Raw genomic sequence first — 21,767 nt, 5'->3', positions numbered from 1 at the left:
TGAATCACCTATTTAAAGATTAAAAAAAAGAGTTTAAACTTTTAAAACTGCTACTAATTAAAGTTACAGATTTCTCATAAAGAAAATTTGGAACTGAAAAATGCTTAGAGATAACAAGCTAACACACATACAGTACTTCCATTTATGTACTGGGACATAGTTCTAAATTCATTTAATCATCACAGTACCTTATGAGTTATATGCCATTATCATCCTTATTTTACAATAGTACAACTGATACACAGAAAGACTAAGTTACTTGCCCAAGGTCACAGAGCCAATTAAGTATCAGAATTAGACTCTGGCTGTAGAGTCTGTGCTCTGAACCACTTGGCAATACTGACCTTAACCTCTACAACACAAATCTATTTTACTATCTTGCTGAAAAAGTTCAAAACATTTTTCAGGACCTCAAAATCTGCATTGTATCTAGACATATATCAATACACTTCAGTTCTTCCTCTTCTAGCTTACTAGCTTCCTTCAGTATTTCTCATGTTGCTAGCTTAACAGAAGAAAGAATAAATAATAATTTAAAAAATCAACTTCCCATAAAAACTTATTAAGTGAGATATATAAAAAATCTTTTAAATCTTAGCAAAGTATTCATTTACATAGCTGTAGTAGTACAATGTACATATCTGCTCTAGGATCATTAAGAAATTAAGTTTGAAAATTTATGATTAAATATCCAACTGTTGAAAAAGTTATTGTTAAAAAAACCCCAAAACTTTCATATTTTTTTGGTAGGATATAAATTAGTTAAATCTTTCTGGATAAAAATCTTAAAAGTAAAGCTTTGATCTACAAATTCCAGGACATATCATAGGGAAATAGTTTAGTAATTCACTATAGTGTTTGGAGTTTGGTTCTAGAGGGTTTTTTTTTTTTTAAAGATTTTATGTATGTATGTATGTATTTGAGAGAGAGAGTGCATGCACATGAGCAGAAGGGAGAGGGAGAAGCAGGCTCCCCACTGAGCAGGGAGTGCAACCTGGGGCTTGATCCCAAGACCCTGGGATCATGACCAGAGCCGAAGGCAGATGCTTAACAGACTGAGCCACCAGGAGGGTACCATCCCTGGTACTAGAGTTCTATAGTTTGGGTTTGAACCTTCGTTCAATTGCTTATTGAAGGTATGACCTTGGGCAAGTAAAAGCCTTTTTAACTCTCAAATTTCCTTCTCTGTAAAATGGAGGTGGGGGGTGTGGTGGGAAACACCACTCAAGGTGGTTATATGAACTGAGTTAATGGATATAAAATGCACAAAGGGCTCAATTAATGTAAATTATTCTATAGAAAATTTAATTGTGACTATGTTCATAACAGCTTTGCTTATAATATAAAAAAATTAAATCTAAATGTCTCACAATAAAAGCAATAAAAGATGGAATAAATAAATTGTGGCAACATCTATTTAATGCAATAATATCAGCCATTTGTTACTGTGGTTATATTATATTAAAAGATGCTCAATCTCCACAATAATGAAAGAAATGCAAATTAAAATTAGAATGATTTCTTGCTTATTAGATGATCAATAATTAAGAAGAGATTGGTAACAACCAGTGTTGGTCAAGTGTGGGACCTGGTAAAAGGCATTCTTTTTTTTTTTTTTTTTTTTTAAGTAGGCTCCATGCTCAACATGGGGCTTGAACTCATGACCCTGAGATAACGAATCACATGTCCCAGCAACTGAGCCAGCCAGCACCACAAGGGAAATGGCATTCTTTTTTAAAGATTTTATTTATTTATTTGAGAGAGACTGAGTGTGTGAGAGAGCAGAGTACAGGGAGGGGGTTGGGGAAGGGACAGAGGGAGAGGGACAGGTGGACTCCCCACTGAGCAAGGAGCCTGATGCAGGGCTTGATCCCAAGACCCTAGCATTACAACCAGACCCGAAGGCAGATGCTTAAATGACTGAGCCACACAGGTGCCCTGGGAAAGAGCATTCTTAATGGAAGTATAACCTGCCACCAGAGCAATGTGTTAATACTTCTCAAAATGTGCACCATACCCAGGGACCCATCAATTCCACTTATAATTATTTATTCTTCCAGAGATACTCATATATATATGCACACACACACACACACACACACACACACACAAAAGAAAAAGGCACAGGTCTGATCAGAGTAGGATTATTAATAACAGGAAAAACTGGAAATAATTTGCATCATTCTTCACTTTTACTTTCGGGAATATTATACAACCATTACAAAAATTAAATAGAGAGTTAATATCACCTGATAAAGATGGATAGTGGAAAAAAGTTTATATCAGAATATATAAAAATTTCCGGGCAGCCCCGGTGGCCTAGTGGTTTAGCACCGCCTTCAGCCGGAGGTGTGATCCTGGAGACCCAGGATTGAGTCCCACGTTGGGCTCCCTGTGTGGAGCCTGCTTCTCCCTCTGCCTGTCTTTCTCTCTTTCTCTCTCTCTCTCTCTCTCTCTGTTTGTCATGAATAAGTAAATAAAATCTTAAAAGAAAATTCCAATTTTTGAAAAATAAATGATAAATTTATTCACATTATATATACTCCACACATGTCCAAATTTAAAGGTCTAAAAGAACACAAGCCAAATTATAATCGGTAATCCTGGAAAGGGATTACAAAGGATGAAAATAAGAACAAGAACTTTTACTTCAAAGATCTCCAACTTGCTTCCCCTCTCAATTTTTTGGGGGCCCCCAAAAATTCTTTTTAAAATTTAAAACAGTAGAGGGGTCCCAGGTGGCTCAGCGGTTTAGTGCTGCCTTCCGCCCAGGGTGTGATCCTGGAGACCAGTGATTGAGACCTGCATCGGGCTCCCTGCAGGGAGCCTGCTTCTCTCTCTGCCTGTGTCTCTGCTTCTCTCTCTCTCTCTGTGTGTGTTTATCTCTCATGAATAAATAAAATCTTTAAAAAAAATTTTTTTAAACAACCAAAAAGGACCAAGACAATTATAGCTCATACATAGCCTTAAGGCTACTGAAAGGACTTTGGCGTTTACTAAGAGTGAGACAGGAAGCCATTAAGGGTTGTAAGCAGAAGAGTGATATGGCCTAATTTATGTTTTAAAAGGATTATTCTTGATGCTACAAGAAGAATAGGTTATAGGAAGCAGAAATAGAAGTTTTCATCAGTTAGACTAGGGATCTGGTAAACTACGGTCTGTCTGCATTTGACCCAAGGCCTGTTTTTGTATACTTGAGCTAAGACTGTTTTTACATTTTTATTTTTTTTATTTTTTATTTTTAAAATTTTTTTTTTTATTTATTTATGATAGTCACAGAGTGAGAGAGAGAGGCAGAGACACAGGCAGAGGGAGAAGCAGGCTCCATGCACCGGGAGCCCGATGTGGGATTTGATCCCGGGTCTCCAGGATCGCACCCTGGGCCAAAGGCAGGCGCCAAACCGCTGCGCCACCCAGGGATCCCTGTTTTTACATTTTTAAAGGGTTGTTTAAAAAAAAAAGGGGGGGGGCAACCCGAGTGGCTCAGCGGCTTAGCGCCACTTTCAGCCCAGGGTGTGATCCTGGAGACCCGGATCGAGTCCCGCGTCGGGCTCCCTGTGTGGAGCCTGCTTCTCCCTGTGCCTGTGTCTCTGTCTCTCTCTCAGTATCTCTCATGATTACACAAATAAAATCTTTTTTTTTTTTTAAAAAAAAGAATGTAATAGAGACTATATATGACCTGCAAAACTTATTATTTAGCCCTTTATATGAAAATTTGCCTGTATCCTAAATTAGAATACTATTACAACAGTCCTGTTCAAAGAGTATTATGGCTTGAATCAGAGTTGCGGCAATAGAGAAGGTAAAAAGTAAAGGTCAAGTTTAGGATACACTTTGAAATTAAAGTCAACAGAATTTACAGAAATACTGAATGAAAAGTAGAAGAAAAAGGGTAAGGATTATTGCAAGGTTTTTAGTATGAGTAACTAAAACAGTGGAATTTCCATTTGCTTGATGAGGAAGACTAAGGGCTAAACAGGTTGGGAAAAGCACAATGGGAATGGAGTTTCAGACATGTTAAATTTGAGAGGATTTATTCGATAAAATATTCTAGAAGAAAGAATTACAGAGGTCCAAGCTAGGCCAATAAATTTAGAAGTTATCCACTGATAACCTGTATTTAAATGATTAAATCATCAAAGGATTGAGTTTAGATGATAAAGATAAATGGTTTGAGGAATGAGCCCTGGGGCACTGCATAGTGTGGAGGTTAGGGATTAGCAAAGGCAGAAGGGGAATGGGTAAATTAGGAGGAAAAAGTAAGAGAGTACACAGTAAAATAATACATTTTATCTTCCTGCCACTTTTCAAGAAGGAAGAGGTGATCAGCTGTGTCAAAACCTACTGAAAAATTACAAATTAAAACCACTGGATTCGACAAGAGCAATCTTGGTGGAATGAAAGAGACAAAAGCCTAACTAGAGAGAGTCAAAGTAAGGAAGGGGACAGAATATAGTCACTTCTTTTGAGATGTTTTATTGTAAAGGAGAACAATGAAATGAGGCAATAGATGGAGGTAGACATAGGGTCAAGAAGTTTTGTAAAGATGGGCAATATCACACATGCTTCACATCCTGGAGGAAATAATCCAAGAGAGAAAGACTGATATTCCCAAAAAAGTAGGTAGAACTGCTGAAGCCAAGTACTCAAATAAGTAAATTTATGGCATCTAGTGCACAAGTGAAAGGATTATGGTTGGCTAGTGTATTACTTTTCCAGTAAGGGAAAAAATATTCTTTCAATTAAAAAGTAAGCAAGTAAACCTTTTGCACAGTTCCTTTTGAAAGTACAACTAGGGATCCCTGGGTGGCGCAGCGGTTTAGCGCCTGCCTTTGGCCCAGGGCGTGATCCTGGAGACCCGGGATCGAATCCCACGTCGGGCTCCTGGTGCATGGAACCTGCTTCTCCCTCTGCCTGTGTCTCTGCCTCTCTCTCTCTCTCTCTCTGTGACTATCATAAATAAATAAAAGTTAAAAAAGAAAAAGAAAAAAAAAGATCACATCAGTGAATGTGATGACAAAAAAAAAAAAAAAAAAGAAAGTACAACTAAAGTACTTTCCCAAAAATAAAATATCCAACATCTTTAAGAACATATTTTTAGAGGTACCTGGTTGGCTTAGATGGTTAAACATCTGCCTTTGGCTCAGGTCATGATCTCAGGGTCCTGGGATCAAGTACTGCATTAGGCTCCCTGTTTTGTGGAGATCTGCTTCTCCCTCTCCCTCTGTCCCCAGCCCCTGCTCATGCTCTCTTTCTCCCAAATAAATAAATAAATAAATAAATAAATATTTTTAAAAAAACCAACATATTTTAAAACTCAGTTTTCATGTTATGCTGTTTATCAGAGATTTTAAGTTACTCTCTTTTCATCAATGGCTAATTTTATCAGTTCAAAAGTCACTTACCATACTGTTATTGAGATTCTTATCGACTTTGCAAAATGTGTGTGGTGGACTTTCTCCTTTACTGGGTATAATAATACATATGTCTGTGACAGCCAACGTATTCTGCGTCATGTTTTCAGAGGCTCTTCGGTAAGTTATATAAATTTTTTGTGATGAGGTACTGCCACTAATATTTGCAGGGTGTCCATAGGGAGTACTCTGAATAATTTCACATCCCTGTTTCAATCTTTCTTTCCAGTCATACAAAACCCTAAAAGAAAAATACATAAATAATTACACAAACGCAAAACATCTCCAAATAGGATAGGTAATATTGTCAGGTATCATAAACTGATCCTTAAAGGTAGTAGATATTCCAATCTTATTGCAAATTTAAATTATGCAGTCCCATATAATAATAAGGGATAGTGGGTTCCCTCACTGAAAATTAAAATAGTGTAAGGAAAATTTAGATTATCTTTTGCATAAAACCACATAATGGCAATGAGTAATTGCAGAGGCACTTGCTTTAGCACTCCATTTAATAGATTTACTTATTTTTGTCTTTAAAACCAAGCAACTTCTTTAGAAAAAGCAACTTCATATTCTAGCCAAAGTTAAAATTTTACAAAAGGCTCCTTGCCAAAGAGTTCTTAAAGAACATGCTCACACACTTTTACCTCCAATGCTCCCTCAAATTTAAGAGACAGCTTTAGGTTTTCAAAATAGAAAATAACCTCAAATCCATCTTTAATCAAAGAAAGGGGTGGCTTTTTTTCTTCTTTTTTTTTTCTTTATTGTGGTAAAATGATAGGCTTTTATTAAAGATCATGCCAGCCATTTGTTCCTTAAATCTTCTAAAAAGTACTTGTGGATACAAGGGAAACGTCATACTGGAATAAATATTAGTCTGTTCCCTTAGAGAATTCACTGATTTGTACTTTACTGCTAAGTCCTTGGCATTGACAAAAAAATTTAAAGCTCAACTATATTAAGTGTGTTTCTGCATTTGCTATAAAAATTGTTATAACAGGCAATATCCTCAACATCAGCCAGTACTTCCCTTTATAAAATCCAATTTTTCAGATAAAATTAAGTGTCAAAAATTGGTCAAATTATTTCTAATATAACTTTTAATTTCCCTTTTTGTCATGGCTGTCAGCAAACTTAAATTTTTCTTTCAACATTTTATTTCAAAAATTTAGAGCTATATTTCATACTTAATCATAGCAACTCTGTTTATCCTAATGTTAGGTTAAATGCTTATTCCTCCTCCTCTTTTTGATTTGCTTGTTTTGTTTTTATTTATTTATTTTTTTAAATTTTTTTTTAATTTTTATTTATTTATGATAGTCACACAGTGAGAGAGAGAGAGAGAGGCAGAGACATAGACAGAGGGAGAAGCAGGCTCCATGCACCGGGAGCCCGACGTGGGATTCGATCCCGGTCTCCAGGATCGTGCCCTGGGCCAAAGGCAGGCGCCAAACCGTTGCGCCACCCAGGGATCCCCAGTTGGCGCCTGCCTTTGGCCCAGGGCATGATCCTGGAGACCGGGGATCGAATCCCACGTCGGGCTCCGGGTGCATGGAGCCTGCTTCTCCCTCTGCCTATGTCTCTGCCTCTCTGTGTGTGTGTGTGTGACTATCATAAATTTAAAAAAAAAATTAAAAAAAGGCATTGTCACAGAGAGAAGTTAGACACATCTCAATTCAAATTTCTACTACCTGTTACTAGCTGTATTAGGCAGATATTTAATCTCTCTGAGCCTTGTACTAATCAGCCATAACATTTAAAAATCCAGGGGTGCCTGGGTGGCTCAGTTGGTTTGGAGTTCTGCCTTTGGTTCAGGTCATGATCCTGGGGTCCTGGGATTGAACCCCATATCAGGCCCCCTGCTCAGGGGGGAGCCTGCTTCTCCTTCTTCCTCTGCTTCTCCCACTGCTTGTGCTCTCTTGCTCTCTTTCTGTCAAATAAATAAAGTATTTTTTTTAAAATAAATAAAGTCTTTTAAAAAAATTAAAATTCTAACCCACAGGCTCTTGAGAGAGTTAGATGAGAATTGTTGTGCAGACTGGTGGCCCAGCTGCTTAGTGCCGCCTTCAGCCCAGGTGTGATCCTGGAGACCTGGGATGGAGTCCCATGTCAGGCTCTTTGCCTGGAGCCTGCTTCTCCCTCTGCCTGTGTCTCTGCCCCTCTCTCTCTCTCTCTCTCTGTGTGTGTGTGTCTCTCATGAATAAATAAATAAATAAATAAAAATCTTTTTAAAAAAATACATAATTGTTTTCATTCGTCAGGTATTGTGCTGTTATATACATATATATATACATATATATATATATTACTTGTGTAACTATTTTTGATTTTTATACTGTTAGAAACTTTTCTTGTCTAACTAAACTGAACTTTTCAAAGGCTCTTAAAAATGTTGTCCTATCCTCCACAATGACAAACAAGGGGGATATTTATAAGAGTGGTTAATTTATTCATTCCAGTTTAAGTCCTTTCTTATTAGAGAATCCTTCCTATACTTGGAAAATTCCTCATCTCTAAACTAGGAAACTCCAGTACCCTAACAAGAATCTGCAACACTCCTTTCATTTCATCCACAAGCTGTAATTCTGACAATGATCAGTGGTCACAGGAGCAAATTACCTAATCTTTTGAATAGATTTTCTTTTCAAACATTACCTAACCTCATAGATTTTCTATAAGAGACTCTTAACTATAGAGATCAAACTGAGGGTTGCTGGAAGGGAGGTGAGTAGGAAGATGGGATAACTGGATGATGGGCATTAAGGAGGGCATATGATATAATGAGCACTGGGTGTGATATGCAACTGATGAATCACTAAACTCTACCTCTGAAACTAATAATACACTATATGTTAATTAGCTGAATTTAAATCACAAAAAAATCTGATAGACAATCAAAAAAAAAATGAATGAGCTGATCCTAAAATTCATATGGAAATTCAAGGGATCCAGAATAGCCAAAATTATCTTAAAAAAGAATAAAGTTGGAAGACTCACACTTATAAGTAATGTAAAAAATTACTAAAAAGCTATAGTAATCAAAACGGTATAGTACTGGCACAAAGATAAGACATGTAGACAAATAAAACAGAATCGAGAGTACAGAAATAAACCTATATATCTATGGCTTATTAATTTTTTGAAAATCGGGAAAGAATATTCTCAACAGATGGTGCTAGGACAACTGGATATTCATAAGCAAAATAGTGAGGATGAACCCCTCCCTCAATTATATATAAAAATTAACTCAAAATAGATCAAAGACCTAAATATCAAGGCTGAATCTATGAAACTCTTAGATAAAAACTTAGGTGTAAATCCCCACGACTTTGGATTAGTAAAAACCTTCTTAGATATGATGCCAAAACACAAGCAACAAAAGAAAAAATAGATCAGACTTGATCAAAATTAAAAACCTTTCAGCTTCAAAGGATACCATAAAGAAAGTGAAAAGACAACCCACAGAATGGTGGAAAACATTTGCAAATCATATATCTGATAAGGGACTTGCATCTAGAATATGTAAAGAACTCTTAAAAGCTCAACAGTAAAAAGACATGTCAATTAAAAAATGGGTAAACGATTCTAAATAGACCTTTCTCAAAAGATTTACAGATGGCCGACAAGTACATGAAAAGATGTTCAATATCATTAACCATCAAGTGAATGCAAATCAAGACCACAATGACCTACCACTAGGAAAGCTATAATCAAAATGACAGTATAAAATGTTGGCTAAGAGGTGGAGAAATTGGAACTTTCATACACTGCCAGCAGGATTGCAAAGTAGTGTGGTTATTCTGGAAGACAGTCATGCAGTTCCTCAAAAGATTAAACCTAGAATTATCATATGACCCAGGAACTGCACTCCTAAGTATATATACAGAGAAATGAAAACATATGTCCCTACAAAAATTTATATATGATTATTTCCAGTAGCATTTTTCATAATAGCCAAAAAGTGAAAACAACTCACATGTCCATCAAACTGATGAATAAACTGCATAAATAAATAAATAAACAGTGGAACATTATTCAGTCATGTAAAGGAATAAAGTACTGACACATACTATAACATGAATCAACCTGGAAAATACAATGTTAAGAAGCCAGGAACACATTCTTTTTTTTTTTTTTGCCTTAGAATATGATTCTATTTATATAAAATCTCCAGGACAGGCAATTCATAGAGACAGAAAGTAGAATAAGCATTGCTTAGAGCTGAGGAGGTTAGACAGAACTGGATAGCAACTAAAATGAGTACCAGGTTTCTTTCTGGCATAATAAAAATGTTCTACAATTTACTGTGGTGATGGTTGCACAACTCTATACATACTAAAAACTAGTGGATTGTACACTTTAAATTGGTGAACTCTATGGTATTTGAATTCTATCTCAATAAAGCTGTTATAGAAAAAAAAAAAGAGCCCTAAGTTCAATATAGTATCCTAAGTAAAGCACTAATTTATCCCAAATCCTTGTTTGGTGCATACAGCCTTAAGCATCTCTCTACAACGTGACTGACGCTCAAAAGCCATCCTTTTCTAGTACTTTTAAAATGATTAAAATTCCTGTGGTTAGGATAATACTCTAGTTTCCTGGTACTTTTTTTTTTAAGATTTTATTTATTCATTCATGAGAGACACAGAGCGAGAGAAAGAGGCAGAGACACAGGCAGAGGGAGAAACAGGCTCCATGCAGGGAGCCTGACGCAGGACTCGATCTCGGGTCTCCAGGATCACAACCTGGGCCAAAGGCGGCGCTAAACCGCTGAGCCACCTGGGCTGCCCTCCTGGTATTTTTCTGTAGAAGTTTTCCACATCTTTCCCCTACATTTAACAGAAAGAAACTCTGACAAGAAAAAACTGCTGGGAATCCATAGGACAAAGGGACACTCAAATGGTATAAGGAACACAGAAAGAGAACACAGCATTCTAAAAATGTGTCTATTTTTCTAAAGCTGCCATGTATCTATTAATGAACAAATTGAACAATAAACTTCAAAATCTACAAGGCATATTATTTTGATTAATGGCACAATTTTTAAATACCTACCCCAGATCTGTAAGTGGAGGCTTATCTCTTCCTCTTCTGTAGCAAAGGTAAATCTGTGGCCCCACAAGACTTCCATTATTGAGATCAGCCGACAATCCAGTTGGGGTAACATCAATACATATATAATCCCGTGGCACTTCTTCCCCAAGAGATTTAATAATCACTGAAACATCTGTGATAGGTTCTTTTGGTTTAGCTACTTTATGACAGGCATCATTGAAGTGAATTTCTTCTTCAAGAGGCTTTGAAACATCAGTTAATCCTGCTACAACAAAGTAGTCAGCAACACGAGGACCCTTATCTTCAATCATCTTCCATTACAGAAGGTTACATCTAAAAGGAAAGTGAAAGACTAGTATTCTCCTCTAATAAGTCAAATAAATAAAAGTGGTTTGCACATAAATAAGAATGAAAAACTGTAGAAATTTAGGTATTTAATAATTTCTTTTTTTTAAAGAAAAACTGAAGAACACTACTTTTCTGATAAACAGTACTGTTATACATTTCATTTTGATATGTAAAATGTATGGTTTTTTAAAAAATGGGAATATATTTAACATTATTTTTTGAATATAAAAGTAATGCATAAATTTCAATTTTTTACAACACGGAAGCCCGGATTCCTAAGTAGACAACAAAAACAACAACGAAACACATGCTTGTAAATGCACAGACTAACCTGTAAAAATGAAATTCCCCAGGCCACAAACCAAAGACCAGAGTGCCGTGTGTAAGCTGATAATGGGTCAGGCAAGTTTGTGGATCTCCTCAGTAATCAAGGGTTTGTGTTTTAAAAGACATTACAGGGACAAGAGACAAGGCTCTGGGACCACATAAGATAGGGAATTAGAACTGAGATATGTATCTGTATCAAAACAACAGCCTCAAAGGACTGTATCTCCAGTTAAAGAGTGGGTTTAAAAAATCCATCCACTGGTACAGGAAGATTAATAGTTTGCCTCAATCTGGGCCCAACTTTGAAGGGGGTAAAATTTTCTGTGAATGCATAGTAACAGACCTACTCGTACTTGCATATGAGGTTTGACTTTAAGCCATCTGTATAGTCCCAAGAAGCTCCAAACAGATATTAACAACTGTGTTCCCAGGCTAATGATACCCCGGGGGAAGCAAATACAAAACAGCTCTAGAAGGAACATCATCAGGTTTTTCCACAGATAAAACCCTTGCCGATGATGACCTCCTATTCCAAAACTACAAAAACATAACAAAGAAAAACCCAGCCCCAATGAGTCTCAGCAGATAAAACAGAGGAACTTCAAATAATAAAAATAGGGCAGCAATTATAATAGTAATGCATAATTATAACAAATTCAAAGAAAATATACACAAAGTAGAATCCACTATGTATTTGTAAATATTTTAACAGCAAAATCTCATTCAGGTGTCATTTAAACTTTGTTTCTTTACCTAGGAGAATACATCCTCCACAGTACTGTCATTGCTTATAGGAAAAAAGTTTAATATAAAACAGGTATTTTCCAACATATGTCTCCTGTTAAACCTAGTTCTAATAAAGGCAAAAGAGGACAAATAAATTAGATATGTACACTACATGCCTCTTTTATAGATTTATAATAAACTATATAAATATGAAAAGCCTCAGCAGTCCTTTGATAAAGGCACCTGTTAACTTTGCTTTAGCCCAGGATTTCCCAAGTCTATTTGAATAATGAGCCCTATTTTCCCCCTTAAAGGCTAGAAAAAAACCCTCAAACATGCTTTAGAAAATGCTAGTTTAAAATAAATAACCTTTGTAGAGTATAAAGTAACTGAGGGCAAACAAATTTGTATGGAGTATACTTGTTTATAATTATCACTATTTTCATCATAATCCCAAAACAGAACTTTCTTTATTGCTAATCTAATGAGTGTTCAGAATTAGCAACTTCCTTACACATAAGATTCTGGAAAAAAGGGGGGGGGTGCTTAAACTTTTCAGAAATGGCCCCTAGCCTGACAGGAAAGAGAAAGTAATAAGCTGTCTTCCTGAGAAGACTCTGTGAAACAGAGTCCTCACTCTCAGTTGACTACATATAACAGTCCACAAAAAGCAAGTAGTTTTACTCCAATGATCATCTATCCATTTCTAAAAAGGAGAACAAAAGCACCATTTTTTAAAGCACTTTTGTATTTAACCTTTTTTCATTTCATTACATAGTCTTTGAAAATATTTTTTTAATGGTTGCGTAGTATTTTATGAACATAACATTACTGGTTTATTTGCTATTGTTTTTTTTTAAACTTTATTTTTTTAGATTTTTATTTATTTATGATAGAGAGAGAGAGAGAAGCAGAGACACAGGAGGAGGGAGAAGCAGGCTCCATGTCGGGAGCCCGACGTGGGACTCGATCCCAGGACTCCAGGATCGCGCCCTGGGCCAAAGGCAGGCGCCAAACCGCTGAGCCACCCAGGGATCCCCTTATTTGCTATTGTTGATCATTTTTACTTCTTTTGCTAATATTTTTAAATGCTATGATGAGTAATCTTGAACATAAACCCATAAACCTATAGCTACAACTCTTATTATTTCTTCAGAAAAAATTTATTAAAGTAGAATTGCTAGGTCAGAAGTTAATATAACCAAGCCTCTACATATATTTATTTGCTTTTATGTGTGCATGAATTTGAAGCTATAAGCTCTTGATAGACACAAATCTTAAAAATACCTTGGTAAACCACTTTCCTTTCATTATAATAAGGATTATTTAAATATTCTTTTTCCCAGACTCTAACTTCATGTTATTTAAGTTTATTTATTTAAAGTAATCTCTACACCCAACACAGTGATTGAATCACGACCCCCCCCAGGTCAAGTGTTGCATTCTCTTCCAAATGAGCCAGCCAGGTGCCCCTCTAACTTTATGTTAATTAAATGACAACATATAGTCACTATCACATACCATGTAGTTTTATGTATTGCTATGCAGAAAGAAGAGAAAAAGAATAGTACTATCATGAAAACATATATATATTTAAGGAGTTCTTTTGAAGGTTGCTACCTTAGCTGTTGGAAATAAGCAGCTATTATACTAATAAGCAAATATTTGGGAGAAATTTATATGAAAAATTCATTTTGTTACATCTTCCTGATTCATAAATTTTGATGATTTGATCTCATTCAGAACTGAGTACAGTAAATAACTACTAAAGAGGAATAAATTATTGTTCTTCATCAATACATATAAGAAAATAATTTTAAAGTGGTAATAAAATCTTCTTACATTTATTGACAAAAAAGTAAATTACCTATTTCTCCAGTTCTCTTGCCTTGATGTCGTTTCACATTTAATCACTTGAAGGCGGAGAGTGGTTAGGAAGATAAACAAAATGTTTTAAGGCACTGCTGACCATGTATGTAATGCCAAGAACATAGCTGGCAACATTCCAGGTGACTTCTTGCAAGATCTAAATGCCCTTTAATTCACTCAGAAAAGTCTATAATACTGAAAATGCACCTCTACTTTTTATTATAAATCAACTGTTTTTAAAATACGTTTGAGGTTTAGAAGCTAGGAGGAAGACATTGTTAAAAATTACAAGGTAAAGAAAACACTGAAAATCTTTGATACAAATGAAAAACAGTATTTTCTAACAATTCCATTTAGCCAAGAGACTTCCACCAAAGTGTGAAAATTACAATCCTTGTGAAAAATACTACATATATATTAAGACAAAATGCCTTGTGTTGGCAAGAACTACCAACAATTCCTTGGAAAAAACATTTGAAGAAAACATCCCTAGTCACATACAAAACTTGGACTTTTGGTTTAGTACAGGAGAGCAAAAGCCCCTAAACAATTACCTAAACATAGGTAAATTTCTTTTCCTTCTTTTTGTAAATAAATGTCTTTGAATTCATTTAAACTGGGGGCCATACAACACAAGCAGTTGATTCAACAGTTCTGTAAATAATCACAGTAATGGAAAACGCTGACACAAGCTTTACCCAAGCTGGCTAAGAATAATACTACATTATTAACCAACTATTGTTTTTCAATTTTTCTTTGTTCAACATGATATAGATAACTTAAAAAGTTAGCTTATAAAATGTTTATAGGTATTTTAAAACTTGACATTCTTGCTTGGCTAGTATTTCACTTCAAATTATATCTATTTTCCTTAAGAATAGAAAACAAGGAGATGCTCTCTATTCCTAAAAGGTTTATGAGAACTAACTTAAGAAATTGTTATAAGAAAGCTCTTACTCATTCACAAACTAATGGAGACTGGTTTGTTTTTCTCCCTTTCAATATCTACCCAATCAATTCAGATTCTTTTGTATTTCTTCTATCCAGTACATCAAAGTAGTTAAGTATTTTCTAGCTAGGCTAACTCTACGTACAAGAAAAGACAAGAGCAGAAAGGTAACACTTTAAAGGTAGATGAAAAACAAAAATCTGAGCATAGAAGTTTTGCAAAGTCAAATTTTTGCAAAATTTGAAATGGTAAAAGGATCAACAGTCTTTCCGATAGAGAATGATAAATAGTCACAAACTCAAGACCTGTATGTGAAAATGGTCGATAACACAATGGATTAGTTAGACTATCCCTCACTCCAGTTCACTTGAGTAAGTAAGCTGAAAGAAATTTTCTTTTTTAAAAAAGTAACTCCACAGTTAAAAATGTAATCTAGCCATCCTCTACCACAGACTCTCATTTCCATCTTTTCTAAACTTCATCTTTCATTTTTTTCCCAACCCATCCTACAAATTTAGTTTTGCTCTCTTCCTCTTTGACAAACACTATTGCCTCTTCTGGTCAGTACATATTCATCATATTTGTTTTAAACTTAAGTTTATTTGGATTTTCATTTAAACTTTATGAATTGTACAAAATAACATAACATAAAAGAAATTTCACAACTCCATTCCCAATAATAAATCTGATTTATGTTTGACAATGTTTCCTAGTCTTCTTTGAGAACAGAAAACATTAGTCCTCATGAACAATTACTAAATAGAATATAAATATTTGTATATTTATTTAGTATGCAATCTTCTAAACTGTTATACTCTTCATAATTATACTGAGTGGTTACATAACATTCCATCAGATAGAACTATACACTATAACCACTACTCCATTTTTCCATTCCCAGCTAGTATTGAAAGTATGATAGACAAGTGCTTAAAAATATACTTGTTAAATGAATTAATAGTCCACTTTATAACCCTCAAGGTCTTTTTTCCGTAATTCAGAATCAATTTTCTGAACCTCAATTACCTTAATACTGTCTGTACTTGTTGAATGTAGAGCAGATATAGATAACCTAGATGATTTGAGTCTAGAAACCAGTAATTAAAACCATCAGAGCCTCAGGCAAAATTAGAAATTTATTGAGTGATTCATTCATTCAATGTATTTTTCATAAATACTTACAAAGATCTGACACTGTTCTAGGAGCTGGTGATAGACAATATTGATGATAGCCATAGCCTCTGCCTTCAAGGAGTTTTTCTTTCTAGCTCTACTTTCTCACATCTCTGTCTATATTTTCATCCCACCTCTAGTCCTCTTTTCTCCTATCACCACCCTTCCAGATTCCAAGTGCTGGACTTCAATCTGTCCAGTTTCCCTACCATTCCCTCCACCAAAAGCCCCATGCATAGATGTGACCCCTACTTTATTGTCCTTTTCCCCCATCTCCTTGAAAGTTGGAACCCTTCAGCATTAGTACTCTATGGAATTTTGAAAGGAAAGAAATCTTATTTGCATATCATATTTAACAGTAGGGTGACCTTTTATTTTTAATTAATATTTTACTGAAGATTTTTTCATGATTTTCAAAAAAATTTATTTTATTTTTTATTAAATTCAATTTCCCAACATACAGTATAACACTCAGTGCTCATCTCATCATGTGCACTGGATGACCTCCTTTTAAAAAGGTTCAACTTACCCAAAGCAAATGTGACTTTTTTTAAAAAAAACAAGCTTTAGTAACCCAGAATAATGGACTATGGTGGGGCAAATTTCTTGTCTAATTTGGGCTCACCTCCTCTCTCAATATCTATTTCCAAGAAAAAAACCAACACACACAAAACAAAACTATGTAATTTGAGAGCTCCTTTTTGGATGATTACTAACCTTTGAATTTTTATAAAAAGAAAAAAAAATCAAGCTGGGAATAACAGACATTTTGAGAGGAAAGGATTTTATTACTAATCCTAATCTAATCCCTCATTTTAAAGAAACTAAAACACAGAAAGTAGTTCACTTAAGGATATGTAGCTAGTTAGCACCAGACAAGGCAAGGACTCAGTCCAGTATTTTTTACATTTGAGGGTGTTGCCTCTACTAATGGTCAATAATAGTGACTCAGGGTACATCTTTTTTTTTTTAAGATTTTATTTATTTATTCATGAGAGACAGAAAAGGAAGCAGAGACACAGGCAGAGGGAGAAACAGGCTCCACGCAGGGAGCCCCATGTGGGACTTGATCCCAGATCCGGGGATCACACCCTGAGCCAAATGCAGACACCCAACCGCTGAGCCACCCAGGCATCCCGACCCAGGGTGTATCTTAAGACATCTTTCAATAAAGCTATATTGTATCACTTGTTATTCGTAATCATTATGTGGTGAATATATGCCAAATTCTTTTAAGAGATGGTAAATTAACCTTTCAGTGTTTCACACAGAAAACAACTAATAGAAACAAATCAAAATGAAAAAAACTACTTACACATTACTGAAGGTCTTTCCCTGAAAATGATGCCAGGTCTTAATTTCTGAATTCTACAAGCCTCAGAGTTTGAGAAATACTGTGTGGAAAGAATAAAAATTGAACTTAAATTAATTCCAGTGAAATATTTCCCCTAAGATGCTTGTAGATACTTAACAATAATTTTCAAAGAAAATGACTGTATATGTTGTTTTCATATGCTTAAGACCCAAGACAAGACCCAATAAGTCATTTTCAACCAGAACACTGTTCTTCCTTGAACATATTTAAGAATACCTACATATTTTAAAAAAACAAAACAGCAGATAATGGGGAGAATCACAGAGAGAAAAATAAAAAAATAATGGCACAAAAGAAATGTGTACAAGAACAAGAAGTATGAGGAAAAAAAATGGGGCATGATGTGGTATTTCAGTTCTACAGAAAAATACACACATTTAAGACAATTTAAATATGGATGCAAGTAATTTCCATTTATATAAGTTTTAAAGAAGTCTACACATAAAAGTATTTTCCCTTTATCACAGATTTTATTATTAATTTAAATTTTAGGTAGTTAACATATAGTGCAATATTGGTTTCTGGAATAGAATTTAGTGATTCATCACTTACTTACAACACCCACTGTTCATGATAACAATACCCTCCTTAATACCCATCACCCGTCTAGCTCATCCCCTACCACTTCTCTCCATTAACCCTAGCTTGTTCTCTACCATTACGAGTCTCTTAGAGCTTGTTTTCCTCTCCTCCCCTTTCCCATATGTTCATCTATTCTTTCTTAAATTCCACATATGAGTGAGATCATATGGTACTTGTCTTTCTCTGACTTATTCACTTAGCATAATATACTCTAGCTCCATCCACATCCTTGCAAATAGCAAGATTTTATTCTTTTTGATGGCTGAGTAATATCCCATTGTATACATATACCATATCTTCTTATCCATTCTCAGTTGATGGACATATGGGCTCTTTCCATAGTTTGGCTATTGTTGATAATGCTGCTGTAAACATCAAGGTGCATGTATCCCTTCAAATCTGTATTTTCATATTCTTTGGGTAAATACCTAGTAATACAGTCGCTGGATCATAGGGTAGTTCTATTTTTAACATTTGGAGGAACCTCCATACTGTTCTCCAGAGTGGCTGCACCAGTTTGCATTCCCACCAACAATGCAAAGGGGTTCTCCTTTCTCTGCATCTTCATCAACACCTGTTGTTTCTTGTGTTGTTAGTTTTAGCAATCCTGACAGGTGTGAGATGTTATCTCATCATGGTTTTGATTTGTATTTCCCTGATGATGAGTGATGTGGAGCATCTTTTCATGTGTCTGTTAGCTATCTGGATCTCTTCTTTGGAAAAATGTCTATTCATGTCTTCTGCCCATTTCTTAGCTGGATTATTTGTTTTTGGGGTGTTGAATTTGATCAGTTCTTTATAGATTTTGGATTCTAACGTAACCCTTTATCAGATATGTCACTTGCAAATATCTTCTCCCATTCTGTAGGCTGCCTGTGGTTTTGTTGACTGTTTCCTTTGCTATGCAGAAGCTGTTTATCTTGATGAAGTCCTAATCATTTTTACTTTTGTTTCCCTTGCCTGTGGTGACATGTCTAGTAAGAAGTTGCTATGGCTGAGGTCAAAGAGATTTCTGACTGTGTTCTCCTCTCTATTATTACTGATTTAAAATACCATTTAAATAGCATCAGAACAACTGTTTAGTAAGACATGGTTGGACAAGGAACCCAGCTCCTCTGATCAAGATAATAAGCAATTTGTATTATGGGATTCAATATGCCATCACCATATTTTCTTAAAATTGAGTAGTTCAGTAAGTTGTAGTAATGAGTAATTTTAAATATCAAATGAAAAGATGATGCCACTGACAAAGTCTTAAAGTATAGCCAGTCCAACTGTATCGCATCAATTTATGTTATCTCTATAATGCTGAACACACACACGTACATATGTATGCACGCAAGTTTCATTAAGTGTCAAAAGTTTTTGCAGGAAAGCAAATTGAAGCACAGTAATCACAAGCACATCAAGAGGAAGAAACCGTAGCTCAAGACCAACACAAGAGTATCTACTAATAAGAGGGAAATAATAGCAACAGACATCAGATTTACCTAAACTGGTGATGCTTAACGTGGGTGTGTTTGTAGGAAGTAGAAGAGAAAGGGGAGAAAGGGTCAAAATTATTTAAGTCAAAATTTGATAGTGTCTTAGAATGGAATGCAGGGTAAAAACAATGAATAAGAAATAATATAGGCGGGATCCCTGGGTGGCGCAGCGGTTTGGCGCCTGCCTTTGGCCCAGGGCGCGATCCGGGAGATCCGGGATCGAATCCCACATCAGGCTCCCGGTGCATGGAGCCTGCTTCTCCCTCTGCCTGTGTCTCTGCCTCTCTCTCTCTCTCTCTCTCTGTAACTATCATAAATAAATAAAAAAATTAAAAAAAAAAGAAATAATATAGGCATAATCTTGTTATGTTTTAAACTGCTAAAAATGGTCAGGATGCATATATGTGTCTTAAAATTAAGATACCACTCCACCTCAGACTCACTGAGAAATTTCAGTTAGTAAATATAGAGTGGCATACATATTTTTCAACTATTTCTAAAACCTTATTGCTAGAAGGTAGCAAAGAGACAGTGTAACTTATGGGACAACACTAAATGAACTACCATTCACATTACAGGACTCTCAGAAGGAGAAAGAGAGAAAGATGCAGAAATCTCATTTGAAGAAATAATGGCAGAAAATTTCCCTAACTTGGGGAAGGAAGAAAACATTTAGATTCAGGAAATCTAGCCAGCTCCAAATAAGAGAAACCCAGAGAGACCCACATCAAGACACATTGTAACTGAAATGTCAAAAGTTAAAGTCAAGGGCAACATATAAAAGCAAGAGGAAAACAGCTTTTTATGTACAAGAAATCCCCCATAAGACTACCAGCAGATTTCTCAGTACCAACTTTGCAAGCTAGAAGGGAGTGACATGACATTCAAAGTGCTGAAAGAAAAAAAACATAGAACCAAGGATACTCTACCCAGAAAAACTGTAATTCAGAATTGAAGGATAAAGTTTCCCCACAAGTAAAAGCCAAGGAGTTCATCACCATTATATTGGCCTTATAAGAAAAGTTAAGGGAACTTTAATTAGTAACAGGAACATGTATGAAAGAATATGTCAAAAAAAAAAAAAAAAGGAATATGTCTCCCTGGAAAACTAAGCATATAGTAAAGGTAGTAGATTAATAACTTATAAAGCTAATATAAAGGTTAAAAGACAAACATAGTAAAAATAATTGATTCAGATATCAAAGCAAAATAAAAAGATATGAAATGTAACATCAAAAACATAAAATGGGGGATCCCTGGGTGGTGCAGCGGTTTGGCGCTTGCCTTTGGCCCAGGGCGCGATCCTGGAGACCCGGGATCGAATCCCATGTCGGGTTCCCGGTGCATGGAGCCTGCTTCTCCCTCTGCCTGTGTCTCTGCCTCTCTCTCTCTCTCTCTGTGACTATCATAAATAAATAAAAATTAAAAAAAATTTAAAAAAAATTCTATTTAAAAAAAACATAAAATGTGGAGAGGAGAGTATAAATACTGAGCTTTAGCACAGGATCAAACTTTAGTTGTTATCAACTTAAAATAGACTGCTAGAAGTATGGGGTATTATATGTAAGCCTCCAGGTAACCACAAAGCAAAAACCTGTATTAAATACACAAAGGATAAGCAGAAAGGAATATAACCATACCACTATAGAAAGTCATCAGAGGCACCTGGGTGGCTCAATTGGTTAAGCATCCAAATCTTGATCTGGGCTCAGGTAATGATCTTAGGGTCATGAGACTGAGCCCTGTATCAAGCTCCTTAGTAGAGAGCCTGCTTAAGATTCTCTTTCTTTCTCCCTCTGTCCCTCTCACGCTCTCACTCCTATTCACTCTCTCTCTCTCTCTCTCTAAAACAAATAAACCTTAAAAAAAAGTCATCAAACCACAAAAGAAGAGAACAAGAAGGAAAAGAGAAGAACTAAAAAATAGAAAACAATGAACAAAATGTCAGTAAGCACATATCCATCAGTAATTATTTTAAATGTAAATGGACTAAATTCTCCAATCAAAAGACAGAGTAGTTGAATGGATTAAAAAAAGACCCATCTATATGCTGTCTAAAAGAGATACACTTTAGATGTAAGGGCACACACAGGCTGAAAGTGAAGGGATGGGGATGCCTGGATATCTCAGTCTGTTGAGTGTCTGACTCTTGGTTTCAGCTTGGGTCATGATCTCAGGGTTCCGAGATCAAGCCTTGAGCACAGGGCCTTCTTATTTCTCTCCCTCTGCTACTCCCCTCTCCCTCTAATGCTCATGCACACACTCTTACACACGTGCTCTCTCGCTCTCTCTCTCTCTGGAATTAAAAAAAAAGAGAGAGAGAAAGAGAAGAAACAGAAACTGAGGGATGGGGAAAAAAAGTGAAGAGATAGAAAAAGATATTCCATAAAAATGGAAGCCAAGAGAAAGCTAGAATAGCTATATCTATACTATACAAAATAGACTATAAACTATAATAAGAA

General features: G+C 35.6%; 1 protein-coding gene across 3 annotated transcripts in view; it reads right to left on the bottom strand.

The window, feature by feature from the left end:
- DENND4A (DENN domain containing 4A) overlaps positions 1–21,767 on the bottom strand; it is a 124,375-nt gene that overhangs the window by 72,252 nt on the left and 30,356 nt on the right. For all 3 annotated transcript variants that reach the window (XM_055320020.1, XM_055320021.1, XM_055320022.1), the window contains exons 2-4: positions 17,180–17,258; positions 10,473–10,805; positions 5,406–5,655 (exon numbers count right to left, since the gene is read on the bottom strand). In XM_055320020.1, the coding sequence (XP_055175995.1) occupies positions 5,406–5,655; positions 10,473–10,783 (561 nt within the window). In that variant the 5' untranslated portion in view covers positions 10,784–10,805; positions 17,180–17,258. The remainder of the gene's footprint in view (positions 1–5,405; positions 5,656–10,472; positions 10,806–17,179; positions 17,259–21,767) is intronic.

Source organism: Nyctereutes procyonoides, unplaced genomic scaffold, assembly GCF_905146905.1.
Source record: "Nyctereutes procyonoides isolate TBG_1078 unplaced genomic scaffold, NYPRO_anot_genome, whole genome shotgun sequence".
Lineage (NCBI taxonomy): Eukaryota > Metazoa > Chordata > Mammalia > Carnivora > Canidae > Nyctereutes > Nyctereutes procyonoides.
The sequence above is the reverse complement of the archived record's forward strand: the minus strand, read 5'-3'. Positions and strand labels throughout refer to the sequence as shown.